General features: G+C 36.9%; 1 protein-coding gene across 1 annotated transcript in view; it reads right to left on the reverse strand.

The window, feature by feature from the left end:
- The window catches only part of ATP10A (ATPase phospholipid transporting 10A (putative)), a 117,582-nt gene that overhangs the window by 23,213 nt on the left and 68,385 nt on the right, over nt 1–25,984 (reverse strand). Inside the window, exons 4-10 of the mRNA XM_083854852.1 lie at nt 19,918–20,024; nt 19,682–19,813; nt 17,235–17,368; nt 15,363–15,615; nt 5,022–5,239; nt 3,365–3,559; nt 1,380–1,941 (exon numbers count right to left, since the gene is read on the reverse strand). Of these exons, the coding sequence (XP_083710978.1) occupies nt 1,380–1,941; nt 3,365–3,559; nt 5,022–5,239; nt 15,363–15,615; nt 17,235–17,368; nt 19,682–19,813; nt 19,918–20,024 (1,601 nt within the window). The remainder of the gene's footprint in view (nt 1–1,379; nt 1,942–3,364; nt 3,560–5,021; nt 5,240–15,362; nt 15,616–17,234; nt 17,369–19,681; nt 19,814–19,917; nt 20,025–25,984) is intronic.

Below are 25,984 nucleotides of genomic sequence, written 5' to 3' on the forward strand. Positions count from 1 at the left end.
AACTGGCCTTACTGTTTTTACCTAGGTGAGTCCCAGACCTGCCTGAAATGTCCCTGAAAATTCCTTGATCCATTGAGTCTACTGTGAATTGACACTGCAGCTTTGAACACAGTCTGTTATATGGTAGCAAAAAAATTAAGTTCTTTTGTAAAGGCTCAGTTCTCATTCTGAGAACTCATTTCCAATAATTATTTTCTAGGTATTAGAAATTTTCAGTGCAAAAATTCTCTATTAGTAGTTTGGATTCTCTATTAGTAGTTTGGAAGGAAAGACATTTCCATAGGTGCTTTATGTGCCTTCTGTGATATCAGATTTTTGCTAGAAAATTATTCATGAATACTTTGTTGTTAGTTAAGGACAAGCTGTTCTTAATTTTTTTGGCTCAGCTTTGATTTATATGGCTGAAACCAGAAAACTAATGCCAACATTTTTCTGTGTTTCGCTAAACTAAAATTACACAGTATAAGCCTTTCACAATTGTTTACTCCAGCTAATGTCAAAGTAACCACAAAGTCAATGCATTAGTGAAACATGGGAAGTACCTCTAGCACTTTGGGGCTCTGTCCATTCATATTTAGGTAATCTTTAAACACTGCATGAAATTCAGTGTTGAAAATACAGTAAATTAGATGCAAACTGATTAATGCAAACTGAAACCCAAGAGTCTCCTCTAACTTCTGAAAACTTAAAGGATTTGTCTTGAAATCAACTGATTACAATTAGCTATCAAATGTTGTCACTGCTTCCTAGGACATTTGGGTGCTGGAGAATTCTCCATGCTTTAGGGAAATTCCATGTTCACAGCTACATGTCTATTGCTTGCTATTCAACTATGTATCTGAAGCCAGGATTTCTTGTCTGAACAGCATCTCTCCATCTTTTGCCACAACCTTTCTGTTTTGATGGCTGATTGATTCACATTGCCCTTTAGCATCATAGTTAAACATGAGAAAAAGTCCTGATTAATGCAACATATTTCAGCAAAAGGATGTAAAAACTTAAAAATGAAACAGAGGGAAGCAGCAATAAGAAATACTTCAGTTTCATATAAAATACTCAACTTTCCAAGTACTGCCAGGCAGGTTTTTCTAAAGAACTGTAAATTTCTTTGGCCAAGTTGCAAGAAATTCCTTTAAAATAAAGCTTACTAGTAGAAGATCTACAGAAATTATCTTCACTCATTTGTGTGAGGTAAGGAACCAGTAATTTGCTACAGAAAATTTGCAATAATTACAAAGTATTATAAAAGAAGGTAATGGCAGCCATTCTACAAAATGAAAAGCAGGCAAGTCGACTTGCTAGACAAGACAGTAAGATATGATTAGGTTTTCAGCAACTAACTGCCTCCCAACCCCGCCAAAGGTAAGTAAGAAGTGTACCTGAAGAGCAGGGGAGAAGAAGATCCATAACAACTGAATCTGCTCCTTTAGTGTAAACATTTATTTCATCTGTGAGAGGATGCCTGACCACTACTGACATCCTCTTCCTGACGGAATCAAAGCCCAATGTATGTAATACTTCAAAGCTTAAGGTTCCCAGGTGAGGTAGCTCCACTGATACCTGGTCAGATAGCCTTCCAACCAGAGAACAGTTATACGCCCTTGCTGCATAGACAAGAGCAGCTTCATCTGGACTCTCTGCTTCATAACGGAGTTCTCCTTCCTCAGGTGCACCCCCCACAGCTGTCCTGCCTTGCTGGGAGCTGTAGCCATTGTTATTCATCTGTGCAGAGTATGCCAGCTTCTCTTCCAGTTTTAATAAAGTGCTATCTGTAGATGTAGTTGAAAGGGTGCTCAAACCAAATCTGTGTATTGATTTGCTTGTAGCTAGACTAGAGGAACTGCTGCTGTTAGATCCAGAGGTCAAGCGACTTGGAGTGAATCTTCGTATGAAGTCTTCAATGGTCTTTACTGGAGATTTTAGTTCAAATCGGTCTCTAACCTTGAGAAGAACAAAACCCACCAATGAACAAATGCCAAAGAAAAGCTGTACAAGAATTCTGAGACTGTTAGTCAGTCTAAGCATCTCCAACTAAAGAGTAAAATTTCTTTGAGGGCAAAAAGTAATGGTATTTGTATTTTGAGAAAGCAAAGTAAAAGGACAACACTGAGTCAACAACAAAAAACTCACTAGAACTTCAGAATTATACCTGTGTATGAAAGCACATATGTTTGCATGAAAACAGCTTTTTCTTCTTTCACCTCCTCAGCTATGACTAATGGATAGTCTATCAATATTGCACCACCACCATCAGCAATGCATACTAAAAGCTACCATTAGTCTGAATGAAACTTTGTCATCCTTTGTGCATATTCAGTGAAAGTGATGAAAAAAAAGTTAATGTAGTATTTTTCTATTGAGAGGGGTAGTATCTTGTAAAAGTAAAGTTTAATGAGAATATGCCAATGCTGAAAATAGTCTCAAAAGACACATGTTGCGATAAGTAATTTCTTGTCTCTTACAGCATTGAAGAATTTTGCTTCAGACTTATCATTCATTTCAGTTCACACAAATCTGTTCTAAAGATACAGTAGCATTACTAGTAATAGCATATTCATAGTAATATATATTATATTATTGTGTAACACTGTAGCATTCCTGAAACAGCAGAACTGAGCATTCTCCAAATGTTTCCTTGGCACAAAACCACATCATTTTGCAGACTAGTTCACTTTTTATTCCAATCTGGAACAGAAGAAAAGTGCAGAATTTTCTCCAGAATGGAAATTCCAGCTGCTGGCGAGCTTTAATATTACATTCCATTATAGTTTTGTGTAACAGATCATCTTGGGATTGCGTTCTTGAAATTCTCATTCATCAATGACACTAGTTAAAGGCCAATTTAAGCACTAACGATCATTATTTCTCATAATGAGCTTAAGATGCATCTTTTACATGATTTGAAAGTTTTAAATGATGTTTTTCAAGTGTATTTCTCTTTTAAAACTTTTAAAAAAATGTCTCAGCCTTTTCTTAATTTAATCCATACATATGAAATATTTATTCACTGACAGCTTATTTCCCTTTCTGGTAAGTTTTGCACATTTACAATTAGTTTCCACACATGCTTACATATTTATGCTTATTAAATGAATAAGCTACAGTACAAGAAATCATGAGAATTTCAGAAGTATCTTGAAATTGTTGATGAAAGCATATCTTGCCACGGAGGCAAGGGAAATAGCTGACACACTCCATTCAGCTAATGCACTATTAAACTCACTCAGTCACAAAGTAGTTCTACAAGTCATCACAACCTGCTCTAGCTGTTTCTCACTAGAACAGGAGGTTTTCATTTCCCTATCTTACAAGATAATCTAGTGCAAGGCAAAAGAAGCCTGAACTCACTTTTTCTTTAACTTACCTTCTGTCGGGGCTGATTTGGTGCAGTAACCACGACTGTGTTACATATAGTTAAAGCTATGAAGAAGTCAAAAACATCACACAGTTCTGGACTCAGATGGGTCAATGGTTGTTCATGGCTCCTCATGACCTCCAGATGCTTTGCACATTCATTCACTTTTTCTAACAACCTGGGGTCAGGTGTGATGTCCTTCTCCTAGTAAAAAATACCAGTGATTAATATCTGTGTTTCTACACATTTCCAAAGCAGCAACAAGCAAGTAAAGCATCAAAAACAGTGTCAATATCAAGAGTTTTGGGGTGGCCTTGCACCATGGAGTAGAGGTGGAGAGAACTGTAACACAGTTATAGACAAAAAACAGTTAACAATGAGCCTTCTGGTAGAAATTATGTGAAATATTTATAGCAGCAATATTTATCTACTTTGGAGGTATTGGAAACAAGAAGAGTTACATAATTTTCCTCCCTCTTTCTTGTTTAATTCAAGACATTTATTATCTAATGGTACACTGCAGAGACCAGAACTGCGGAAAAAATAGACAGCAATGACATTTAAAGTTTGGCTTTACATCAGCACAAGAGAATGAAACCACCTTCAATTGCTTCTTAGAGAACAACAGTCATCCACACATTTGAAGTTAATTCATTAGGATTTTTTATATTGAAACATTGAACCCTTTCAACTACTTCATCAGTATTTTCTACCCATTTAATATAATTCTTGTCAGAGCAACCTCTAATATTTTGTAACACTGAGGGAGGCAAGGATACAAAAGATTAAAAGATAAACTGATCTAAGCCTCTTTTCTTAGTAGAATTTTATGTCTTGATGCTCAGCAGCTGATAAATATGAGCAACAACAGAACTCCATGTATAAAAATTCTAGCTTGGAATTTTATCAAAAGAGCTTACTCTTGACTGAAATCAAGAAGTTCCACCAGTGCAAACAGCATCTTCCACTGTATTTGTCATTTCCTTTAAGGGTGAATTTGTGTCAACAGTGCAACAATGCAAATCCCCTGAACAGACACAACTTGGCTTCTCTCCCCTCTTATTACCATTCCAGTCATGTAAAACTTATACAAAATTATAACAGGATAAACTAAACCAAATGAAGCTTAAGGACTTAAAGTCACCAACACGTTGAAATGTAAAGATGTTTACTTTTTAAAATACAACACATGCAGTCGACAGATAACCACTGAAACACACTAGAAATTATGTTATGGTGTATGACAATAGTGTCTAAGAATTGTAATATGTGGTGTCCACCCCAGCACCTTGTAGTTTTAAAATCCTCTGACAAAAGAGAAGAGGCATATGAAGAACAATTTGAATCCTTGACCTCAATGCTATTCTCAGCTTCTGTAGATAAAAGGAAGACATACATGTTCTTTCCAAAATCAAACTATAACTGAAACAAGCATTTCAGATTGTCTTTACCTTCAGCTTCTTCCCAAAGACAAGGCATTTAGATAAGATCTATGCCAACACTTCACGGTTTTTGTACAAACAGCTGTGGCTACAGAAGTAAAAACACTAAGATGAAATCTATAAGGTCACACAATGTGCTACAGATTTCTTTACCTTTTTTTTTCCAGGACATGTTTCTATATTACAAGATACAGGACACTGTGCATTTAGTTCTCATGACTTACCATTGGGCTACTGAATGCAGTGTGCTTAGAGAGTATGCTTGCTCTTTTTGCTTCAGCTCTGCTCCCTGTGCGCCGGTGGGTTTTGGTGCTCTGGCTCCTGTGTATCACTTTGATGCTCTGATGGCTGCTGATACTGTCACGCTGGGACAGAGTTCCTCCTTTTGGGGCTGCCTCTTCCTCTTCAGAATCAGGCTCTTGGTACATTGCTAAGCGTTTGGCTATCAGTAAAAATAAAGTGGGACAAACGTCGCATACGTTAAAAGTGGCTTAGAAAGAGGGAGAGGGACATGGTGACTTTTTTTCATGTGATCTGATTTTAATATTATGCTGTGCTTTCTCAGTAATAATAAATGATTCCATTACCAGGAGATATACTGTAGTATTAATTGAATGGTAGTATCTAATTGAGGATGCAGATAACATAATTAGAAATGTGACACAATGCACTGCCTCCCTCATCATCACATTATTTCTGAAAGGCAGTTAGAATCTGCAGTAATTCAGTGCATCCCTGAAGACTATTCTCCAGCTCTGCCTGGTGAAATCAACCAAGTAATTTGGTCTTCACTTAAAATCTGAGTAGGAAATAAACAATCCAGAATTTTTTCCTGTCAATTCCATCACAAATTTCAAATAAAGTATTTTCCAGCAAAAATGTCACATCTAGTGAGTACCAGTTACTGACACCTGAAATGTACTCAGAACAACACATCTACAGAGCACTCCTGCCTTTGTTTTACACACAGAGATAAGGCAGAGAGCATTACAGGCTTGCTTAAGGTCAGGGCCCTGTGCTGCAGAGTGGAGACATGAACCCAGATTCTTAACTGCTAGCCTAGTGTTAAAATCACTGTGGAGTCTGTCCCTTCTTCTTTGCATGATAGGACAATGCAGCATGCAGTATGAAAACCAGGGTACCCCCACTTGCTGCAACACTTGCTCCTATCACCATCTGCTGCAGTGACCGATTCCTGGTTTAGACAGAATGTAAGAGTTTTTCCAAATGATGTATTTTAGATGAATGCTTCCTCATTGAAGGATCCAACTAAGCCAATTAACGCTAGAAAACAATCCTGGCAGTTGGATATACAGAAACCAAAAAGGAAACAGAAAGCAGAGGGTGTGAAACAGCTGTGGAATCCTACCCCTCTAATGACAGGCTGTTTAGCTCTAACTAATGTTCAACATATTTTTTCATTCCTAAAGACCATGTGCATTTAGTAATCTGGCTGATTCATTAGGCAGGCAAATGCCACTCTAACAGGTATCTGTTTATTCCTTCATTATGTATTAATTGAAAAGCTTTTCATTTTGCTTTCAAAATAATCCACACAATACAGTACAAATTCCATACTTGCGGCTCAGTTGGCTTCGCTTCTCCAGTGTAACAAATTAGATTTTCCTAATAGCAAACTATAAATGACTAGCATGTAAGTTAATTATTCAGGCCTTTAGCAAACAAAAAATTATTTCAAAATACTTCCTGAGAAAAGTCTTGCATCATATATGATGAGTTTGGCACATGATCACTTTTAATGTAGTTAGCTTTACAAAAAAAACCCCACCCTCACAATCCACTGCAATTTCAAACCTGTTTTAGCTGTCAGAAAGCAGCTGGAGGAGTTGAAACCAGACCACACATAGTACATGGTGATAGCTCTATCACTACAGTATCACACATCAGAGGTTTTTTTCAACTCCATTTGAAACATGTATAGGCTTTGTCTGAAATGTGGGAAATGGGAGTTTCTCAGTCCTTGCTGTGACTGCACACCTGGTCACTGCTCTAACTCTGTGCCCAAGAATGCACTATCCTCCACTGCACTTTGGCTCCAACTGGCAAAAAATTCAGACCATGGATGTAGAAAGGACCATAGCACATTTGGAGACCCAAAGACTGCAGGACACACTGCAGTTCACTTCTGCCCCACAGCTTGAATAGAGCCCTGCAGCCCAGTTCTGAGGCTGATGTAAACTAATGGTGAATGACTGGGGAGTTTTCTTCATTAGCATTATTTGGTGGGATACATGTCTATGTTATATGGTGGGAAAGAGGTTGAGCAACAGCACGTTTGCTGCCAGGTAAGCAGCTGCTCCTTGAGCCACACAGCTTCCAAAAGAACAGCACAGTACTGTTGCCTTATCCTTTCAGCATCTGCCTAGTTCTCTGATTTATATTACAGAGGCTACAGGACAGCTCAAAAATTAGGGAGGTCACTGGTCTCCCTGGTCCCTCTGTCGCATGGTAATGAGCTGCAAGTAAATGAAGTTCATTTCACCTCCAAAGGCTGCTTCCTGCAATTTCATGCATGTGCTCTGGGCCAGTGCAGTTCTAACCTCTCCCATCACTTTATCCCACTAATTCCCACTTTCTTCTGCTCTGTAGGCTTCTGTGTATTTTCTCAGTGGAAATGCAGATCCCTATAGTGTGAATTTAGTTCAACTGATTATAGGTTTGTCTATATCAGAAGCAGTCTACACTGAGTGCCCAAAGCAAACTGCAGCACCTATGAATCAGAGGTCCAGGCCCTGGATCAAGAGGAGAGCCTGACTGTGCCAGACTGCTCCCCCAGCAAAACAGGTTCCTTTCAAGGTAAACCCATGGATGGATGGATGGATGGATGGACGGACGGACGGACGGAAGGAAGGAAGGAAGGAAGGAAGGAAGGAAGGAAGGAAGGAAGGAAGGAAGGAAAAGATGCCTCAAGAACCAGAATGAAGGAGCACACTGAAGGGCTTTTGTCCTTCTCTCCACTGAGGAGATATAATGGAGTGTGCATTTGGAGAGTTATGATGGAGTGCAGACATGGGATGAGGCCTGTGTGAGGGCAGTGCCCAGTCAGAGAGTGCAATCTTTGCCTTCATTATCTTCTGCAGGTCCTTGTTACCTGCTGCTAACCCCAGGCTGAAAAAAACATCACTCAAGATGACACAGCATTAAGGTTTTCTGCACTTTACCAACATTTAAAATTTAAATCCATTGGAAGAAAAACATTTCTGTGCCTCATTTTCACTAGGGCTCTCAGCAACAAAACCAGTCTCAAGCAGAGCTGGTGTGGCATGTGAACACAGCCACTCAAGAAAACCATAAGAAAAGGCAGGATTTGCCATAGGGATAATATGTTCACCACAGATGCTGGACATTTGAATTGTAGGCTGACAGAAATTTGTCTTGCTTCTTCTCATAACAGGCAACATCCCTTGACAGGGAAAGGATTGGCTACAATCAATTCAGCTTTACAAAATGTGCTACTCAGTTGGTCCAACTCCCTTTGAAGCAGAGTTTTTTTTAAAAGGATACATTTTCTTTAATAATCATACCTACTTTAGGCTTCTGATCTGAAAATATATCTTGAGTTATAAGACCTCAAAGATCCTGAACTGAATATAATTTTATTCCTGGTATAAAAACTCCATAGTTAAGCAGAGAATGTATTTCATGTACAATACGGAGTTATGTCTGCATACCATATCTCTGGATTCCTCATTGCTCTTTCTTCTTTCTTGCATTATATCTAAATGTATTTTGTTTACTCAACATAGCAAAAGCTGTTTCCTAATGCAGCACTCAGTTTATTTATTAGCAGTACACTGACAGCATGGTTCTTTTTAGTCTATGTAATAATAGCTAGCTCTTGCTCCCTATTTTTTTATTATGTTTTATTGTAGCACATTCATTTAATTGTCCTTGCCACTGAGAAAAAGGAGGAAAAGGGAAAGTAGGAACAAGACTAGAATCTCATTTAACCAAATCAAACGCAATTCTTTTGATACAAATGGTATTATTTCAGTTTATAGCAAAGGAAACTTGACAACAACAACAAAAAACAAGCCTGAGCACCTTTCAACATTTTCTCAAGTGCAGTCTTACACATTATGCAACAAGAATTAAGGAGTTTAAAGAAATAATGAAACCCAGTTCAATTGTTATGCTATGGCTAAGGTTCACATTGCTTCAGCTGTGCAGTGCGTGCCTCTCTGGGAACATGCTGTTCTCTCCACCCACTCAGCTCCCTCCAATTGAGAACCTTTTCCTGTGAATATTATAACCTGAAAGACATTGTTGTGGGATACTTTTCAGTTTCAGCACTGAAAATTGATGGCCTTGATCTTTTTTTTCAATCCAGTTTCTTATTAAGGGCAAAGACACAAACAACTTTAGTAACATGGCAATGCAATTTATGAAAGTCAAAATTCACTATCCTGTACTTCACTTTATATTTATGGCACAAAGAAGAAACAGCAATTAATACTTATTCCATTAACCCTCTTTTATCTTTCAGAAAACAGCAGGAAGCTATAAATAAAAGTCCTCTAGTAGCTGCCAAGTATTGAGAAGATAAATTCTTTATCTTTTTGAAGATAAATTCTTTTATTTTAAGAAACCTTTTCTTGAATTTCATTTTGATTTTTTTTTTCTGTTTTACCTTCCATGCCATATATGTTCTATTACAAGGAGTCCATTTTTCAGGTTGACAGAGACACTGTTGCCCCACACACAGACGTTCCACTAACTTAAAATGTGGGATTAGGAACCTGTAAAGAATTTTCCTTCAAGCAGCATAAAACTGCAGACCCCCTAAACCAGAACACTTAAGATGTCAGTGTGCAGTATTTCACCATAGAAAAATTCAATTTTGCCTCAAACCATTCAATAAGGCTGCTACTGAACTGTCAGAAAGTAAATCTAGATGTGCAGCACTTACACCATCACACCATCTTATTTCCTTATTATTTTTGAGTGCAAGTTTATTTCACTTTGAAGTGCACTCCAGTGTCTACATAAAGATTCAGTCAAGCAGCTAGAATGCTATAAATTTGTACAAGTGTGCTGACATAATCTTAACTTACTTTGCAAGAACTTGCCCATAAGAGCAAGTCTTGAGATAAGAAAACACTGAAATTTCCCTTCCTCTAATCTCCTGGTATCCCCAGGTGTTTAAAAATCTTAAGTCCTTTATTAAGAACTCTCTACTCAGAATTGGAGATAATTCCTTTTTTTTCTTGAGATTTTTCAGAGAAATTGTTGGTGTAGGTATATGCTAAAGAAAAGTAGTACTTGTCTCTAGGTATGAGTTATTCTGTCTCTTAGAGGATTTAAAATGTGGCACTCCCTATGTACTGAGTTCTACATCTGCTCATACTGTTTTCTCTCCTTAGTTAGCAATTGAAATTTTTCAAAAAACTGTAATAAAGGTAAAGAGAGACTACAAAAAAGCTACCCAGAATGCCTGAAGCACCCAGTTCCGAAAAAGGTTTTCAGCTTTCCAGGAAAGGCTTTCCAGGACTATCCTGATTTCTGAAGCCTGTCAGATTTAAAGATGGCAGAAGCAACTGATGCATTTATGGAAAGGGTTTTTTTATTTCTATGCCTTTAAAAAAAAAATAAAAAATCTCTAACATGGCTGGACATATGCAGGCTATGTTCTTATGACTACACACAAAAAGAGTAAAAAAAATCCACTAAAAAGCAGCCCCCCAAACCAGGAAAGATTCTTTTTCCTGTGAAAATCAGTTGCTAGTCAATCTTCATCAAGAAAAACTGGACAGCATAAAGAAACTCATTCTCTCTCTGATTTAGTGAATAAGAAACTTCATTAAACAAGAGAAAATCACTGAGAAAAAAATCACTTCACTTCCATAAACTTCTCTTATTCTTATGTTGTCTATAGTTTTTTTCAGTCATTGGAAGGAAGAGGGAGGAATTCAAAGAAAGAAAAATTCAGATTTTTCAGATTTGTGTGGTTGTATTCATGGAGATTCAAATCATGTTTTGTCAACAGCTTCATACAATGGGTAGCTAAAACCAGAAAAAACAGAGATCACATCCCATAGGCAAGTGGGTGATTAATGAAGCATTTGGAAAACAACTATGATAAATGTCAGGCCAAGACCATCTGGTTGTAGCTAAATCATGTAAGGACTTTGAGAAGCACAGTTGGCTTTTGGGCACCTACTGTCTCTGGGATTAGCAGGCAGACTTGAGGCATGGCCAGTTCTAAGAATTGTTAGAAGCTGTCTCGTAGCCTGAATGGAAGGGTGCTGATATGGCTATGCAATTTGACACATCAACAATTTTTTTCTTTTTTTTTTTTTGTCCTAACATTCTTTCGGGCTAGAAAGTACTACTGATTGGAAGAATAATTCTGGGATTTAACCAGAGTATAGTGCCAACGGGTAATCTGTAAATACCCAAGACATTAATGAATGGGACAATTATTTTTCTGCATGGAGTGGTCCACGACATACCCTGTTCCTGAATTAACACTCTGCCAGTCAAGAAGAGCCTTTGGAGAAGATAATATTCATACAGACGTGAGGTGGGAATTCTCTTTGTCTGTACAGAGAATTCTACACAACAGAGAAATAGGCATGTATTAGAGAACAAATGTCTAAAAAAATCTGATAAATTACATCCTACAAATGTTTAATTTTCTCCAGTAACTGTAAACTTACCAGACTACTATCTTCCATGCAAATATCAGCAATTAGGTAACTAGTATCTGATCCTTGTCAATACAGTCTCTACAAAACCCAAATGTGCAGTGCAAATTCCCATAGTTTGATCCAAATCAGTGCATAATCCACCAAAATACTGTAAGACACCTCAACAGTCCTGAGTATTTCACAGTGCTTCCATCATGGAACTATTACTAAGTATGCTCAAAATTTCCCCTACATTCCCGGACTCCTCTTCAGTGCTAGGCTTTTGCATAGTACTACCCACGAGTAATACTTTGTACTGCCTCCAGCTGGTTCTGTCCCATAGTACTGCAATTTATTGCCCTCTATTATTCATGTTTTTGTCACCTCTTGTCTAGACTAAAACACTGCAATACTCCTGGGCAAAGCGCCATCCACATCATAAGAAACGTAGAGCTTATAGAGAATTCTGGAGGAAAATGTTTTCTCCAGAACATTAATGAAAACTTGTTTCCCATACCTAAAAATGTATTAAGTCTTGCTCAAGGTTTCAGTTTTTATGTTAAAGCATGTAACAATTGCTCTGACGCTTCCTAAGGTCTGCATAAACCTCTGTGATGACAATTATAATTAACACATTCCTGTCTGATGCAAAATAGATCTCTCCCTCATTATCATAAAGCTCAGCTTTCACAGGGTTTATTCAGCTTTGTGGTATGAATTTCCAAGGAAAAAAAGGATACTCCCACCACTCAAGAAAAAGACATGCTGCCTCAAATATGCTAAACTGAACTCAACATAGCATACACTTTTAAAGTAGCCCCCAACCCCCCAGAATTGTGCACTGCATGTAAAGGGAGAGGAAGAAGGGGAAAGACCAATCTACGTATCAGGGAACTCATGTGCATTGCTTAATGCACTCCCTGAGTGCAAGGAACTGAGATACGACAATGTCAAATGCAGTATAGTAACAATCCCTGTAGAACAGAAAAGAATGGGATAATTTCTTATAACTCTGAATAAATTTTAGGGAGAAGAGCTTATAAAGCAGCATAGAGAAAATTTATGATGGCTATTCACAATCTGTTGGTTGAGTAATTAACAGATATGCAGTAGTCCTAGATTATGCAGAAAAAAATGCTTTAAAAGAAAATAAAAGTTCAAACGTTAGGAAATTTCAGACTTCAATTTGCTAGTGTAGACATAACTCCCCTGCTTTGTGTGTCTGCATTGCTTAGCCCAAGAATACAGAGCCTCCAACTGACTGCAGTGGAAAACTTGCAAGAAAATCCTGACGTGGGAAAACAAGTCAGCTACATCTTAGCCTTGTTCTTGGGTATGGCTGAATGGTGCTGTTATAACTGAATTTTTTCTCCTAAAATTTATGCCTGAGGCAAACATCTGGCATGATAAATTTGAACCAAATAGTTAAAAGCTTTTTACAGCTATCCAAAACTGAAAACAGGATCTTATGGGCAGGGTCAAGCAACTGGAAGGACAGGTAGTGCTACTCCACCACAGCAGAAGAACAAATTTAAGTCAAAGAGTTCAGAGCAAGGTTATTTCCATCCTTAGACATCTATGTTTACAGTGGAAAATGACCCACTATCAACAGCTTTTTGACTCATGTACAATAATTTAAAATTAATTTCTTCATATAAAGTGCTACGCAAAGTTTGATTCCATTATGCATGAAAAAATACTTGGATATGAAAATATAGCATCATCTTTGAAACAGATCAAAAAAGGCAAATGCATTTGACTTGATTTTCTAGCATATATGGCAGACTCAGATCACCCCCTAAATGAAAGATTTTAGAATTTTCTATTTCATGAAATGTTCAACAAAACCTGTTATGCAGAGCAGGATGGCATCAGTTATAACATATGCAGGAAACTCAGATACTCTGGTATAAGACACAGAAAAGTGGCTGACAAATCATTTGCAAGTAAGCATACAGCAATGAAATGTTGTTGATGCACACCCTAAAACCAGAAAAAGCTGTGATAGATGCTTTGTCATATCTAAATAAGAAGGCTTCAGCAGCAGAAAAGATAAGAGATGGTTATAAAATCAAACTGCAGAATAGAGCTAACAAAATACTTGAATGAATAATAGTATTTATTGTGTTATTTATACTGATTATAGAGAACAAAATAAACAGAAATGATCACAATTTACCTAAAGAATTATAGAGAAAGATGTATTTTCCCTAGAGAGGAAAAAACCAAAAGAATAGAATGCTGTGTAAATATTCTGTGTAAATTTAAAAATTATATTTGTCAGAAATTTTATACTGTCTGTAGTTACAATGAAGCCCAAACAAAACCATAGGTGAAAAGAATGACTGAAAAAAAAAAAATCAGTTTATGTATCTGACATTCTTGTTTGTAGTGGCATTCATGCCGTTTTCATTAACTTTTATATTGTAATATGAAATAATAAGAGGAAAGTGTGCACAAAGTTCCTGTTAAATTCAGTACATCTGAAGAAAAAAGATCTGAACATTCAACACTCAGATTCAGGGGCCTGAGTTCAGCCAACATATCATTTGATGATACCAAGCTCATAATAATACCTTTTCTGCACCATTTTAATTGGCAATAACATCATTCTTGTGAGGAACAGAACACATTCTGAAATTGGTATAAACAAGCAAACAATAAATGGCAGAGAAGAAGCAAAAAAGAACAAATAATCAGAGTGTCACAAGCAGATTTAGGATTCCAGCAACATACTCTAACTCTTTTCTCTTTCTTACCTACTGAGCAGAGGTAGGAAGTCACAGGTTTTCCCTTAGTCCTTTCCATAAAACAACACTACCCAAAGATCCAGTTTTTTGAAAAAGAGTGTGATAAATTTAAGGTCTCGGTACTACTTTAAAGGAGGAGAAAAGAAAGAACAATCCACTACTTCAAAGTATCTTTCCAATTTAAGATCTTGTCATCTTTCTAAAGCATGTTTTAGAGTTGCCAGTCTATTTTGATTCTTTATCTTATTCTGTATCTTATTTGAAAGCTGAAATTCTGTAGTTTGAGAAGAACTTCCTAATCAGAGATCTTTATGTGTTGTATAGAATAAGAAACTTACTTTTTGCAAACAGGAATACTGTAGCTATCATTATTTTCTTGCATACAGAATAAGATTTGAAGAGTTAAGATCTGTTCTTTCAAAAATACTGGTAACAATAATATGTTAGAGAAAAAAACACAAACTACAAACATCATAAAACAGAAAATCACTTCATAATTTTAAAAGGATGAAGAAATAACACAGAGATGACAACTCTCACACTGCCTTGTGAAAAACAGTTAATTTTTTACTGTTTTAAGAGGCTAATACTTGTGGATATTCTCTCAACTGCAGTGTTCCTAGAGCAAACATATCTGACACAGACACTTTCCACACAGGAGCACTGCAAAGAATCTGATAAAGGTAACATAAAATACACAATTCTATCAGATTATGTTTCTTGTTAATATGAAAACTGACATCCTTGTCTGCATTTATTTCTCATTACAAAAGGATAATCTCATTGCAGGTATTCAATCAGACACTAATCTGGCTGTATGCTTAAAAGTGTTATTTTACATTGTATACTTCAAACACACCAAACAAGTGTGATACCAGCAGCACCATTCAATTTTCTTACACCAGCCATGTGCACAAGTGCTTTATTACATCAGGAGCTAAAGCCAAAAGCTTTAAATGTCTCGACAACACACTGTAGATATTAAAAAACACTCTGGGAAGATTGTCATTGCTAGCTGAACACAGCCATTGAATTATACTGAACTGAAAACAGCTGTTAAATTTCTTTTGTTTTCCATTTTGATTTAAGATTACAGCAACTTTTATGATTACTTCAGTTTGCCCAAAGTACAACTGCTAGATAGAAAACGTGACCATGAGCTCACCGTTATCATCATGGGAATACTCTATTCCAGAAACAGTACATCTTCGGAAAACCATCTTGTTTTCAGTAAGTGTCCCAGTCTTGTCTGAAAAGATAAACTGCACCTGACCCAAGTCTTCTGTGATATTTAAAGCACGGCACTGCAGTTGAGAGTCTGTTTCTTCGTCATATAAATCTTTATCTTGATGAATAAAGTATACTTGGCAGATTTTAACTATTTCAATAGATACATACAAAGAAATTGGAATCAGAACCTAGAATACACAAAAGGAAAGAGAATTAGGAGAAAACAGAAGCAGGAAAACAATGAATTATTAAAGTTAGTTAAGTTGGTACTAGACTGGAACATAAAGAGGCTATGCATTTTAAACATCTACTCTAAAGCTATTATCGTGTTTAAAGAGTTTATTTACAGTGTTAGATGAGGAAAACCTATAGAGAATTGCAGAGCTGGAATGCATTATTATGTCTAGAAAACTGATTATCAAAACATGGACAGAAGCAAATATTTCTTAGGCTAATAAGCTGAGCTTTAAACTAGCTGGGCAAGAAAAAAAAAATCCCAAACCAGACCATACAATCAGAATACTGTAGACGTGAAAGGACTGAATAAATTCGTTCTGCATAAATAACAGACTGCTTACAAATTCACTTTGCAGGAATACAAGAAACAAAATGAGAAATGTTAATCACTCTGTAGGAACAATAACTTTGGCCTTGGCTTTTGTACTGCAAATTATTTGAATGAAGATCATGCTTTATAAGTACTGAAGAAAGAGACATGAAAAGACTTTCAACTGTTTCTTGAGGATTGTCAAAACTACATAAAATACCCAAACTCTATCTGAGTTTTTCTCTGCAGATTTTTTTTTTCAGGATAGCAATTCCTGACTGCATACATTGTTTAGTTTTCTGAATTAGATATGAGGGAGAAATTTTAGCTTGTCTGTAAGTGGCGAATGTGATCATTTAAACAAAAACTACAGTGAAATGTAGGTGCTTAAAGAATTCTGTGGTGAATTTTCTTAACCAATATCATAACCAAATCTCTCAGGGTAAAAATTATTTTTACAGTCTTTTTCATTCCCTCTTATAAAACAAGTTGCTGCCTCCAGTGAAGCAACCTTCTCCAGTGTCCCACTAGGCAAACTTTCATGTATCTGTGACATGATGTTCTTTTACTTCTCTGAACTTAACCACCTTCACCATTCAAGGTATTTCTCCTCAGGACCAAGAAACTTTTAACATAGTTTGTCACCTGGCTTACATATGGTTTTACAAAGAGCAATGTATCTGAAAAGCAGTTAAAAAGTCTGAAATTTATTTTCATACCAGAACACTGTACCCAAAGTGGCATCCCCAATCTTTCAGGCATTGTTCCACACTGGGTAGATAGGAAGAGTAAAGTTTTGTTTTCTGGTTCATGGGGTTGTTCCTCCCCAGGTGCAAGACCCTGCACTTGCTTTTGTAGAATTTTAGGCAGTCCTCCTCTGAGCACCTCTCCAACCTGCCAAGGTTGTTCTGAAGGGCTGCACAGCCCTCTGGGGTATTGGCCACTCCTCCCAGCCTGGTGTCAGTAAACTTGCTGAGGAGGCACCTGCACCTTCATACAAGTTATTGGTGAATAAGTTAAACAACATTGGGCCCAGTATTGAATCTTGGGGGACATCAATAGTGACAGGCCTCCAACATACTAGTGACAGACACTCCAAATACCCTGTGCTACTTATTACATACAACCCTCTGATCTTTTTAGTGCTTGATTAGCTTCTTACATGCCTTAGTAGTAAAATGAGTCCTACACATATTGCACATATATAACTTTATTGCAGCCAATTAGGCACAGAGGTGACAGCATGTACAGCTTGATTACCTGGAACACTATGATCACTGTCAGAAATAAATACACTGAAGCTAAAACAGGTGACAAATATTTGCCATCTGGCCCTGGAACATCAAAAATTGGTTTCTTCTTTTCACCATACTGCCATACCCATAGACCATGACCTGCAGAGGAATTGGAAGAGAGAAAAAAGCAAATTAACTCCAAGAAAAAATGCCTATGGTATGACTTTGTTCTTAAGAGTTACGTGGGAATTTGGTATTTGTTTTCAAATATTCTGCATGACTTCTGAAAAATGCCCCAAACCCACAGTTTTTTCTGCCTTGGAATTTGGGGTTTGAGAAAGAGTTTTGGCTGTCCTTAAGCCATGCAAGACTCATTTAACGTAACTTTTTCTAAATAAAGTGAGATAGCTAGTCTAAATTAGTAGTTTAGACTGTTTCTGTAATCACCAAAGAAAACTACACTTCTTCAGAAAGTGAATAAGTTCAGTGATATGCTCTGTGTTAAAATGAAAAAACTCCACTGACTGTACTAGATATACCACCAGTCAGGTCAGCTATCGGTAAACTATCTTTAGAAGAGACTTTAATTTTAGTGTGTGAATCATATCCACCACATGCACAGAACTAATGAAATAACAGTATCAACAGGGTCAACGGCATGGAAGCTGAGGAATGAAGAACAAAAGAAATTCTTCTAGGTCTTGCTCAGAATGTTGGTTTGTTTTTTTTTTTAATTATTGTGCTCATAACTAAATAAAGATAAGACTGTTATTATTTTGGGAAAATGACATTCTTGCTGAAGAGACAGAATGTTGCCTTTTTAAGTACGGCATTCAGGTTTAAAATCCTAAAATCCCTAAAATTACATGCCTCATGTTTTTAAGGTGTAAAAAACAGGGAAGAATTCTTCCACAACAAAAAGCATTCAAACTATCACTATATGTTGAAAATCAAAAAAAAAGTACAAAGATCTACTTTGAAAGTAATCTTCTTAAACCACCTTTGACAAGATCCTTTACACCTTGATACATAAACCCAGCAGTAAAAACACAAAAGTGAGCACATTTTTTTGTCCCTATAACTACCAGTATGAGATCACATGCATGATGTCTTTATTGATGTACGCATCTTCATTATTGAGAGCAAAAATAGAAAGCTCCACACTGAGAATGACCTACATGAAGGTTTGTTTTATAAATACTCTTAGATTTACAAAAGAATTAAGTGTCATATCTCCAGTAATACTTTATTGACAGAAGGTGAAAAATGGCCTGACTTCTACAGAGCAACAGGCAACTCAAAGGGCTCGAGCAAATTTCTTTCCAGCTGTTTGTGGCTGTCAGCACCTCGAGCAGTTTGCTCTGGCCCTCTGCTGGCAGCTTCCAGCCTTGTAGCAAACGGGACAGAAGGGAAGGCGCACCTGTCCCCTACTGTGTGCCACCTCCTCCCGTTCACGTTCCCGCCTCTGGAGAGCCCCAGCTACACTGAAGCCACTCACAGGGCACACCCCGCTGCTGCTGCTCTGGGGACACCGCGGGGGCAGTGGCAGAGGGGACGGCTGCAGGCAGTACCTCCCTGCTATGAAGCCTCACCATGACACTTCAGCCCTGAGGACTGGTCTCCTCAACACTGAAACACCACAAAAACGTGTCATGAACTCAGTGGAAACAAATAAGCTGGCTGATTCACAGCTGGAAATACTCATCTTTAAGCATTTAAGAATACCTGGAAAAAGGCACACAGAGATGTATTAAAGTGGCATAAGATGGTTATAAACAACCACGGTTGTTAAGAAACATTTTGGTGTTTATGCCATATGACTCACATGCAAACATTACAGAACACGCAGATATTAAGGATGTGGAATTCACATGCCATATATAAAAATCGGTTTTGGTGCCAAATGTAAAACTCAATTCTTTCTCACAAATGAACAGAATAAAGGCCTGAAGAGACATAACCTGAAGTGCAGCATTTCCTTAAACACTCCCAGAAGTCTAGAGAGTATTCCGCTCAGATTTAGGCAGACTTTTGCTTATTTCTTCTATGTTAAACCTGCAGCCTTAGGGACAGTGAGTCCACTGTGCCCTCGATTTAATAAGTAGGACTGGAGAATACCACTGTGCTGATTATGTTTATTCTACTGACTAATTAACAACATGTTACACTCTACCTGTAATTTTGGGGGACTACATATGAACTGGGGGCTTTTTTGGGCTTGATATTTTTGGATGCTATCAAGGGTAGTATAATCTAAGCCTTCAGATCTCTGGTAGTAATAGCATATATTTGAGATTAAGAAGGTATTTAGATCAGCTTGTATACCAAGACATTTTGATTTTTGACAAAAATAAGTATGGAGACAGCTTCATGGAATTTATGTTTTGGTAGACACATATGTTTTTGATGAAGTTAAGTGCATGAATCCATGACAGTGTAATACTTAAGTTTCTAATAGTAAAGAGCACTTACCAATGGCAGAAAACAGACACATGATTAGAAGTATGAGGACACACCAAAGGACATCAGCATTCATCTGTCTCTCAAGCTTACTGCGCTTGTAACGAGGTCCGTTATTATTTAGCAAAGCTTTGGTCTCATGCCCTGCAGAAAGAATTGTACCAAACATGTCATATGGAATTCTACTGTTATTTTAAGGAAAGTGTAAAAAGGTGGTATGCCCTGTAAGACAGAAAAACAGCTCTTACCTGCATAGATTACTATTCCTGCAACTTCTTCTGTGTTTCTAATGGTACATCCACGTAACAGAAGATTCTCTTTGAACAGTCCATCCTTTTTTCCACTTTTATGAATACTACAGAAAATTTAAAACCAGAACAAAACACAGCAGGTCAAAATATTAAGCTTGTTAAATCCTACTTGTAATACAATAAGCTCAGGAAACATCTTCAACATTTAAGAAGTTTTTTTCAGTTTGATGGCAAGATATTTCATTAGCTCTTCCTCCTGGGAAGGTTTTCTGTTGGACTTTGAAAACTGAGATCACTTACCCAAGAGTCCCCAACATGCAGCAGCCCAGCTGGAGCAGTACCAGTTGCTGTTGGATATACAAATGTCCTGGACAAATGCTCACTAGAGATATGTGGGCCAAATTGACAGCATGTGTGCAGCCTCGCTAATGCTTGGAAAATGCACTGGACTTCCTGTGCGTGTGTAAACTGACTGAGCAATCACAGTTAATCCAGTCCACCTAAAAGCAGCTGTGTAGTGGATATAATTAACCCACTATTCACATACTTAGTGCTTACTAAAGAAATCCTAGAAAGAGATATGGTGAAATTGGGAAATGACTGTGCTTCAAAAGCAGTGATGCTAAGGAAGATGCCAGGGATAAGACACATCAGTTCAGTGAAAAAAAAAGGAAAAATATCCCATGTATTCATCAGTGAGCACAAGAGAAATTATTTTCAGAACTGTCTCACCAACTATCTAAAAATGGCCTGCACCCTGAGGATTCTTGTTGACTTACACCAAAACACAGGAGAAAAATGGAATGAAGCCACATTTCTACTATCACTTATTATCTCCTGTGCACGGACTGACTGAAATTTCAGCTGACAGAGAAATACAAAATGAGAATTAACAGGGAAATGGTAAACATTAATAGCAACTAAAAAATGGTATTACAATTTTTATGATGTAAAAAGACAAACCAAATAATGCTTTAAAACCACTTTAAAATGAATAAAATCTCATTTTACCAACTGAAGTATCCCAATGACTCAGAGAAGACTAAAGCAATCTAGATTGTTCAAACGTTGTCCTTACTTTCAGACCACCAAAAAATCACACTTTCAATATGCTACACTAAAATTAACACTGTGCTGCTGCAACACCAAATTTTATGTCTACCTGCATTTGAGCACTTAAAACCCTCTGTCCCCTGAAACCTGCAAACTGGCTTAAAACGGCTCTTTTTATGTAAAGGTGGAGTTCTTTTATTTGCTTCCTATTTTCTAAGACTTCACATCTGGGTTATATATCCATACTTTTCCCTGTTAGATTCTTCTCTTTATCTAAATGAGAATCAAAATTGTAATTTAGGTACATACTTCTAGGATTTCAGGCCTAGGAACTATACCAATTACCCTGAGATTTGCGAGAAGGTTCACATTGGTGAGTTCTTTGTACTTGTCCCAGTCTAGCAGGACTACTTATAGATTATTCTGTAATGCTGGTTATGCTACAAAACCTCAACAGTCACTGCTTTTAGTGAGCAGAATATACCTGTGTATATACACACACAGATAAAAACTTTTTTAGTTCAGCACAACATATTATACCCACCCTCTGCTCAAAATATATACATATATACTAGAAGTATTGGTGTTTCGACAAGTATGCTTATCTTTTCTCTGCAGGGGTGGAGAAAAAGCATTGGGTTTGACTGCTGAGGTAGCAGCAGCAGTGATAACATCTGACTAGAGATGGGAAACTGAGAAAGAAAGAAGTAGATAACATCAAATGTGCAATTCTGACAGGAAAGTCAAAGGTGGTTTTTTTAGTCAGGAGAGAACTTCCCCTGCTCAGCCTATCCTTCCTGCCAGTCTCAGACTGAAGAACAGAGGTTATACTTCTGTTCTTTCCAGCAAACCTCCTTAACCCACTGTCTCACCTTTTCCCAAAGCACCATCAGTTGGGGGGTTTCCCAATATCCCTCTGGCAGAATGTCAGTAGGTGTCAATTTATCTGTGCTTAAACAATAGGAAATGATTTCTTAATGATTCCATACTGTCGAAATTGCTACCAGGATGCTGTCATTCCTGATTCTTAAGGCTAAATTCTACATTAGGCTTTCTTATAAATCTTATTGGAATGTTTGAATTTCCAATAAAATCTCCAAATGATAGTTATGATTCCTATAAATAAATAGGACTTTTTAGAGATAAACCTACTTAAGTAGTACTTGCTCTGGCTTACAGTTTTATAACCTTAATCAATTTTTTACACTTCTCCGTAACAGTGGACTGTGTCAGGAATATTGCACATGGCAAACTTCATATACAATTACCTGCATATTTGTTTTATACAATTATATATTTGTTCTTACTGTCTTAGCTTATGAAACAACTCCAAAGCAATTGTGCAACATCTGAAGTTAACCTATAGGTGTTAAAACCCCAATCTACTGTCTTCACCCACAGGCTGAGCCTTCTTACTACATCTCATCCTTACAGGCATTTGATACTGCTTTTTACTTTTCCATATCCAAATGAAGTCAGAGAATTCAACTGTTGCTCACCAGACCTTTAGAGAACATGGGTGAAATCAAAATCTGGAAGAAAGAAGCCAGCAGAGGCTGGAGGAAACTCATCATTTGCCTTTTGTCTACAGTCACTCCCAATGACTCAGTAACACAATATACACATAAAACAGTTGGGCACTGATGATAAAAGGAAGAAAAAAAAATTACAGACATAAAGGTCTGGATTAAAAAATAATGAAAACTAGAGTTTGATAAAACTGTTCACTTTGATAACAAAACTGCCAATTGTAAATCTAGGTTGAGAGACAGCCTAGTTCCCATTTCTAGCCCTGCAGAGTTATAAACCTTAAGTTTCTTACAAAGGCTGAACAGTCTGTTTTCCCCCTTTCTTGATTCTGGCCAGTGTAAGTTACAGGCAAAGAAGGAATATTTTCTTTGTCATTCTGTAAAACAGCGTCTGGCTGAAGCCACTCAGATGCCTGGAATGCAAAGGCTAAGCCATGAGGAAATGCAAGTGCAGGTGCAATGCTCTTTTTCTCTGCAATTTCTCACATGGATGACACTGCAAAAATGTGGTATCTTCACATCTAAAATACAAATGCATCACAAATTAGAAGTGGGCAGATCATTTGTAGCTAACTACTACTATGCTACAGCACTCTGAAACTGCTTATACAGAAGTAAGCCTCTGATTTAATACAGCAATGAAAAAACTACCTTGATGGTAGCTCACTACAGCTTTCTATTATGTTCTAACATGTTATGTGTTTACCAGGATTAAATAACAAGGTAACTAATGATAACCATATTCAAAAGAGAGCATTTTCTTTCACTTTTTGGTTTACCAAGTGTCTTACAAAGGAAATGGTAGAGCTGGCATTACTTTCCAAGGCTTGACACTCCCAAAGAAAATATTCAACAATCTTAAACATGGTCTCAAGTGAACATTATCAGTCAGAAACTTCCTGACTTTCAATTGATGAAAATTAGTCTGAGTTGCTTTGGTTTTTTATTCCAGCAGTGGAGCTGTTAATATAGCATGTTAAAGAGACATCATTATAGATTTATAATTGTTTTTTCTTTAAAAAATTGTAACATGATTTTATACTAATTTGGGTTTGTAACCTTATGACAACCTTTGAAACAGAAATACATAAATGTATTCATCTCCTTCTTCTTAGAGTTCCAAGCTATACTTACTTTGGTATGAGCAGATAAAATTTTATGTTCTTGTCTAAGAATAAAATTATTATTTTCAAAAAACTAAAAAGTCAGAATCCCAATTACTACTTCTCTTTTTCCCTTGCCCATGTAAACACAAGAAGGTACAAACAAGATTTTAAAGCAAATATTGCTATTTTTTGAACCTGGAATTGGATTTTTGAATGTTTGCCATGCATACTGTACATAATCTGGCTAGACACATACAGGCAGGGGGCATGTTAGGTTTTGTTCTATTCTTACACAGAATATGTTTATAGGGGAAATAAAAGTGAGAGAATGTACTTAGGTTATTTGGGGGTGCACAGACTGCAAAACAGAATTAAAGGAAGCACCTGAATAGAACTGGCAGTCTGCCTGTGCATCTGCACACCCTCAAGTATGTTGAATTGTTGAATGCAGATTGTAGCAACATAACTGAAGAATTCAGATGCAGTAATGCGCGTGCTACCATTTTCAGATATAGGACAGAATTAGGTTCCATCTCAATGCATTCTGCAGTATCTTTTTTAAAAAAATATAATGTCTCCTTTTATCCTGGCCTGCCTGTGCTACGTTGGCTCCCTATAGTGATTTTGTTTCAGGAAAACTGTGGGGAACAGAATTTTTTACATGTTTACAGCATACACACACACAAATATTTTTCCTGAAAGATTTGTCAGCACAGATGTTAAAACCAAAGACCACATTTCATACAGGAAAAAAAAATCTGAATCAAAACTGGAAACTTACTAAGTGGTCAAAATGTCTAGGAAACTTTGGTAGTAACACTTCAGCATGGCTTTTAAATATGGATCTGTTGAAAGTCTATTATTTCATGGATTCCTATTTAAATATTTTGGTATTATTTCTTTTCAGTCAAGCTATTATTGGCTGGTAGCTATCTGATCCATTATTTCAAGCAGCAACTACTGGTAAAATTTTGAACAAGAATAAAGATCTGAGTTTGACGTGACAATGACATGTTTCAATGCAGATATGTTAATTGCTACTAATCTTGTTAATGTATGATTTGAAATAGACTCCTGATTCCATTATACTAATGAAGGAACTCTAAAAAGTGAGAGGAAAAAGCTCTCTTCTGTGATAAATTAGGGGACTGAGAGTTTATTTGTTGTGGGGTTGGTCCCCACTCTCTAACCTTAATGGCTCATGGTCCTTTAGCTGCAAATCTCTTGGAACATAGCTGATAAGAGCTGGAAATCACCTGATACTTTCTGCCAGATTCAAAATTTGTGTCAAAAACATATTCACATCATTTGTGGAACTATAAAATATAAAGAAGATTAAATATAATCCATACTAAATAAAAGTCATCAAAAAGATATTACCATGTTTTTTATGTAATTCAAATGGTCCTGTAACTTAGATGCCATAGGCCTTTTCCACACAGAGTAATTAAGTAAATATATAATGGAAGAAAAATTAATGCTTTTTTTTTACACAATTCTGCTCAATATTTTGAGGACTAAGATTCGCACATAAAGTGTGCTAAAAAAGCTGCCAAACTTTCCATTTCCATATCTGGAAATGGCATGTCTGCAGTAGAGAAAGCTCACTATTACACACCCTCATGCAGTAATGTCTAATACTAGACTTCTTTTTTCACATGAACTGTAGGGCTTTGCGCTGCTAAATACAGGAATGCATTTTCCCACACTACAAAGTGATGTAGTTTCAAAAGAAACTGTCTTGATTTACACCAGTTGACAGTAGGTCCTCCACAATCTGTGACATCTGAGAGTAATAACTGTGATGGTAAATAGCATCACTATAAAAAAACTCCCTAAGCTCCAGCAATTTACCTTGTGACATTTACACATTTTAGTACTGCTTATCACTGCTAATCAACATGGGTGGTAAATCATTGTATTTGAAACAGAATTACTGTCAATTTAACTCTTGTCATTAAAATTAGGGCAAAAATTATGTATCCCGGGCTCTCACTCTCCATGTGGTTAATAGACTGTAGGAAAATAAGTTATGCAAGAGTGGATCTCCTAAGCCACCACAACCAACATACCTTTATACTACAGACCAGGTACATAAGAAGCAAAGTGCTTTGCACATCCTAAAACATTGGTTTCTGAGCAAGACTGATTGGCCAGAGATGAGTGCTCTGTTAATGTAGTTCTGTTTGTTTAGAATCAAGTCAAGTGGACATAGATGTTTGTTTGTTGCCTCTCTTGGGCTTGTTTTCTATTTTTTCCATTTCCAGATAGGTTTTTTTGATCCATGGAGGAAAAGAAGAAGAGTGTCCATAACTGCAGTCCTTCATACATTCATTTCTGTAGTGTAAGCTGATTGAAGTTAGCAAATAAACCCAT

The sequence above is a fragment of the Zosterops lateralis genome (genome assembly GCF_965231275.1).
Source record: "Zosterops lateralis genome assembly, chromosome: 2".
In the NCBI taxonomy this organism is placed as follows: domain Eukaryota; kingdom Metazoa; phylum Chordata; class Aves; order Passeriformes; family Zosteropidae; genus Zosterops; species Zosterops lateralis.